General features: G+C 42.5%; 1 protein-coding gene across 1 annotated transcript; it reads right to left on the bottom strand.

The window, feature by feature from the left end:
• Positions 1-3,823: 3,823 nt before the first annotated feature.
• LOC119516774 (sperm-associated antigen 11-like) lies at positions 3,824-5,498 on the bottom strand. Its single transcript, XM_037813226.1, has 2 exons — positions 5,444-5,498; positions 3,824-4,014 (listed from the first exon to the last, which is right to left on the bottom strand). Exons 1-2 carry the CDS (start codon positions 5,496-5,498, stop codon positions 3,824-3,826), a joined length of 246 nt encoding a protein of 81 aa, XP_037669154.1.

The raw sequence follows: 5,498 nt of genomic DNA, 5'->3' as shown, positions 1-5,498 counted from the left end.
AATGAACAGTTATTTGCCCAATTGTGAGACAGCCTGGTAGAGGAAAGATAATAAGGACTTCATTCCTGTTCTGGCTGGATTTCAGAAGAGATACCCCCAAGAGGAGGAGAGGAAGGGGGTCCAGAATCCGGGGACTGCTAGAGAAAAGATGGGGGTGAGGGCTGCTGGACAACAGTCGTAGGAGGAGGTCCTGTGGTTTCCTGGGGGTGCCCACATTCACTCAGCCTTGGGTCATTAAAGGAAGCAGCAGTGCTTTGAAGAAGGCCTATGTTTCAGGCTTGGGTTAATTTATTCATTTCTATTCCACATTTATTATTCTTTTCTGGTCACTAAAGGTTTAAATACAAATAAGAAACAGACCCTGTCCTTGAGGAGTTCAAATCTCATAGGAGAAATAGCATGAAACAAATAATGGCAGTAAAGTAACAAATCAAATCATAGCAAAGGGCCTGAGGGGACACAGAGACAGAACAATTAATTCTGTTATGCCAGAGAGAGGGCCAGGGAAGGTTTACGAGCGGAGTGAATCAGAGCTGGTTTGAATTTATAGAGGGAATGCCTCTCTCATTCCTATTTACTTACTGTGTAATCTCAGGAGAGGAAATGGAGTCTCTGAGAGGTACAATGAGGATAATTATACTTATCTCACAATAAGGATCTATGGGATAAATATAAAGCTTTGCAAAATATAAAATACTGGCCCCCCCATTAAGCCAGTCTCCCTCTGGCTGGAGGAGGCTCCACACTACAGCCAGGAACACCAGCCCTCTCCTTGGGTCAGCAGCAGGCCCAAGAGAAGAGGTTTGCCAAAGTCCTGGGGCTCCAGGACCTACCTCCTCCCAGGTGCCCTGGCCGTGTGCCTCAGGTAACTCGCCAAGTTGAAAACAGATCTGGGGTCCACGGACAGGATGGAAGGAATGCAATCACTGCTTTGTGTTTATTGAAATCTCGTCTGAGTCTTGTATAAATTTCTGGATGGAGGAAGACAGTGGAATTAGGGTCTTACCCAAGGTCACCCAGCAACTACATGGTGAATCCTACGCTGAGCCCACTGGTCCTCTGCTACCTGGGGCTGCCTCGTGGCAACCGAGCGTGCTCTGCGGTGTGCGACTAGGGGAGTCACAACTCCAGAAAGACAGGCAGCAGCGGGAAGCAAGCCAGCTTTGCTTTCTTTATTTGCAGCTTTGTCTGAGCTCTGCTGCTGGTCCTGGCCCCTATGCCAGATAAGAAGAGATGCACAGTGATGCTTTAATAATTATTCCGATTGATTCCATCTGATTTGAATTCAATTCATTTCCACAAACCTGTATTGAATGGTTTCTCTATGCAGGGCAGAAATGAATGAGACACTCTAATTAATGCCAAGAAATTCAGTCTAGAAATGTTGGTGATTCAGGCTCCTCTTTTGGAGCACTTTTGATCCCCAGCTGTTACTTTCCTTCTTAGCCAATTGGACCAGCTTCAACATACCTTATCAAAAATCTGCACCAAGCTCCAAAATCAGGTTTGCGGCATCGTAGGTGGCAGCACGCCCTCTGGTGGTGAATGTTTGCTACCGCCATGCTGCTTGCCTTGCCAACGTGCAGACTGGCTTTGAAAAGTGGAGTCGGCATTTTAGGGCTTCACTTCATCTTAGAACCATCCTAGGGCTTTCTAGGATCACACGGGTGGTCTGGTTCAATCAGACCATTTTATAGATAGGTAAACGGATGCTATGGAGATGAGTAACTCGCCCAGTATCCCAAAGTGGCCGAGTGAGAAGCTGACTCCAGATCCTCGGAGTTCATTCTGGTTTCTGTGCTGATCCGCTCTGATTTATCCCCCCATACGCTCCCACCCCATGCTTCAGGAGATTTTTATAGAATAAAGGATCAGACTGACTCCAGTCCTGGTCACTGAAGACATCCTGGAGACCTCCCCCACATCCCCAGTCTTCCCTACCATCCCCAATAAACCTCAACAAACATTCTGGAGCTGTTTTGTGCCAGTGACTGGGGAGGTGGCTCTTTTCTACCATGTTTGACTGGGGTGTGCAAACAGTCCTTTAGGAGAAATCTCACATTTTCCACAATGTAGGCTGAAAAATGTTATCAGTTCATTTTATGGCCTTGTGCAAATTCCTTGCTAACCTGGTGGGGAAATCTGTTACGGCTTTCCCAACAGTCTCTCATTTGACTCTACCACTGGAGGAAGGAGATAGAAAGTGTTTTCTCTCCTCACTTTACTTGATGGAAACCCCACCTAGGATCACTGATACGGTACTGATTCTAGAACTACAGACAAGTAAACTGAAATGGGGTCTCAGAGATCTAGACCACCTCCCTCATTTTATTTTTGAGGAAAATGAGGCCAAAAGAGGGAATCACTGTCTAACAGCACATGCCTAGTGGGGGAGGTGGAACCAGACTCTGGCTCCCCAGTGTTCTCTGCACTGGCTCATGCCTTCATATTATTTTATACCTCTGGTGGGCAGATCTATTGGCCATGAAGTAATGTTACTTCTGGCAGCTTTGTTCTGCCTGTTCTAAACCATGGAGATTTCTTGTGTTTCACTCAGGAACAAAGGCCAACTCTGTGCAAACACCTCTCTAAGACAGACCATACATACCAGGTATGGAACAGGTACTCAACCCTCTGACGGGATGAGAGAGGGCTCTGAAGAGATGGCTGTGTTCAGGAGAGGCTACTACTCTATGCACTTCCAGGGGTCTGTGTTATCATATTTAGAAAATAAGAAACAGAAGTGAGTTTAGAAGAGACTGGGTGAGGCCAAAGACATTATGCAACTGGATCTGGGAATAAATAGAGGATCCCAAAAGGTATATTTTCTAGGCGACTCAAAGTAAGTTCATCTTATTCATGAGCAAACTGGATTCAGGCAGTGAACAGAAATATTGAAGCCAAGTTATCTTATCAAACTCTCTACTCTGGGAAAAGGTTGGCACTTGTTCTCTTACACATCTGCACATTTGCTTTTGTTATTTTTTACGTTTCTTAACTGTAGTGAATATTCACTACTCTTGGGATGACTGGCTCAAAGGGTAACAAATCTTGAGCAGGATCCAGAGAAAAGTAAAAGGCAAAGGTTGTAAATGTTAAGACATCTTCATGACAAAAGCCCTAATGTGCTTCAAGTGCTCACAAATACTCTTGAGAAACGACATAGAAGAATGAGGACTTGAGTAATTAGTCATACCAAGAATCCCATTTATGAATTGTCGACCTGGAGCAATTTGTTTAACCTTCTGATTTTGGTGTTCCTTCCATCCATAAGATGGGACTTCTTATATCTGACCACACACTCCAGAAGATTGCTATGCAAATAAGTTGAGATGATCTATGAGAAAATCTTTAAGAACAATATAATCCTATGTAAATGTGATACTATTATTGCTTAAGGAGGGGAGAAGGTGTGGCAATGGCAAGGCTCGTTCTCTATGCTGTGAACAAGTAGGAGAAGGTTGCTGTTGGGTTTGATGAGAAGAAAGACGTCATTAGGTAAAAGAGTTGCTAGTAAATGGCTGTATTTCTGTCCCTCTGAAGATAAGACTGGAACCTGGTTTCTAGTCTACTTCCATCTGGGGGTAGATAAAGGATACTCCCTGGAGAAAGGAGGTGGAATATTATAAAATTCTGAGACACCTCTAAAAAATATAACAGAAAAAGGCAAAGTAGACAAGCTTTTAGGAAAATTCTTTCATTAGACTTTCATCTTTGGTGCCGAATTAATTCAGCAAATATTTATGAAACACCTACCATAAGCCACACATTCTTCAAAGATCTTAGTATACTTGAAGATCCCTGCCTTCCAGAAAATTCCATTTTAAGTCCCAATAGCTCTTCCATTTGTCTCTGGTTTCTCTTTTTTTTCTTCTTCAGTATTTGGCATGCAGCACCTTTTCCAGGGATCAGAGCAGATTTCACCCTTTTTCTCACCAGAACGGCAGAAAAACAGTCTGCAATTCCCATGTTGCAAAAGGCAGATGGTGTTTCTAATTCCAGGTGGAATATCCCCTAGAGATACAATAAGATACAGTTGATATTAAATTCAAACGGTGCAGAGATAAAAGGATGACCAACAGCCTGTGTTCCAGTTCCAAGCTCCAATACTTATCAGCTAAGGGTCTTTGGAAAGTGCCAATTTAACTGAGTTTCAGTTCCTTAGCTTTGAAATGGGAACACCAATCTATGCTTCAAAGTGTCGTTGGAGACCTCATATGGCATATGGTATGAGACATCACTTAGTCCATAGTAGGCCCTTAAAAAATGCTAGTTTTTATATCAGCATTCTCAAGCTTCCCGGTGATAGATGTGAGTTAATGTAATTGGGGGAAACAAAGGAAGTTTGGGAGAATAGTTCTGATTCTCAGCTTGTAGCCCAGGTTTAGTTTCATATCCTACAATGAAAAGGAGAAAATAAAACCTTCCTTCTCACCATGACATGTGGCTTGTAAATCAAGCACAACCACCTACAATTCCCATTAGGAAAGCTTTTTTTCTTTGAGAAGAAGGGGATTAAAAGCAATGTCTTATATCAGGGCTGCAAATGCAGATGAAAATCATGACTAAAAAGAAAAAACAATACAGTGTTCATATTGCATGATTAAAATAAAAACAGCTTTGCACAATATCCTGGCTCCAAATGAGGCTTACTCTGTGGTCTGTGTCATTTCAGCTCTGTTATGGCATAGAACAGAGAGCTGGATTTCACCCCTAACTGAAATGAGGTAAAGGAACTGCCAGTCTGGGCGTCTGGAGACCTGGATTCTAGTCTTACTTCTTCTGATAACTAATTATCCCTCTCTTTGGACAATTCATTTAACTTGCCCAGCCTTAGTTTTCTCATTTGTAAAATAGAGTATCTGTAAAAACTGGGGTGATATTATTATAAATATGAAGATCTGTTTTTACTATAATAATTAATTGAACAGCAATAAAATTAATACTTTCTCTCTACTTTGCTTGCTCCCTGCAGTGTGCATGGCTGCAGCAGCAGATCTCTAATTCCCTTTCAGCTCTAATATTCATTCAAATGCAATTTCTTTCTGAAAACTTTTCTGAAGGCAGTGAATTCTCCCTATTTGTAAATCAGAGCAAAGATGTCCCTTTGTCTTATTTTTTGACTCTTTTAACCCATATTTAACTTTTCAAAAAGTCTCCATGGGAAAATCAAAATGACCCAGAGCCAAGACCCAGAGTGATCCACCTAAAACCCCCATCAACATATAGACTTGCCTCAAACATACACCCCAGTCCACACACAGACATACAGACATCAACACACACAGACACCCAGACATACACACACACACAGACACACAGACAACTTCACCTACACACCAACATACACATGAATGGAATTCCTGCATGACTTTCCCAGTTCTCTCCCTTTTGATCTCTGCTGGTTGGGAACCATCTTCTAACCTAACCAGAAGGCGTTTACCTGAATTAGTTTGGACCAAACAGAAGAGAACAGCAGAAAGAAAGAGGACCTTCAT

The sequence above is a fragment of the Choloepus didactylus genome, chromosome 20 (assembly GCF_015220235.1).
Source record: "Choloepus didactylus isolate mChoDid1 chromosome 20, mChoDid1.pri, whole genome shotgun sequence".
In the NCBI taxonomy this organism is placed as follows: Eukaryota; Metazoa; Chordata; class Mammalia; order Pilosa; family Megalonychidae; genus Choloepus; species Choloepus didactylus.
The sequence above is the reverse complement of the archived record's forward strand: the minus strand, read 5'-3'. Positions and strand labels throughout refer to the sequence as shown.

Bases quoted from the DNA above. Each gene is read 5' to 3' on its own strand.
- LOC119516774 (XM_037813226.1), bottom strand. From the start codon at position 5,498: ATGAAGGTCCTCTTTCTTTCTGCTGTTCTCTTCTGTTTGGTCCAAACT. The intron at 4,015-5,443 runs GTAAACGCCTTC...TTGTATCTCTAG, and splicing joins TTTGGTCCAAACTAATTCAG to GGGATATTCCACCTGGAATT.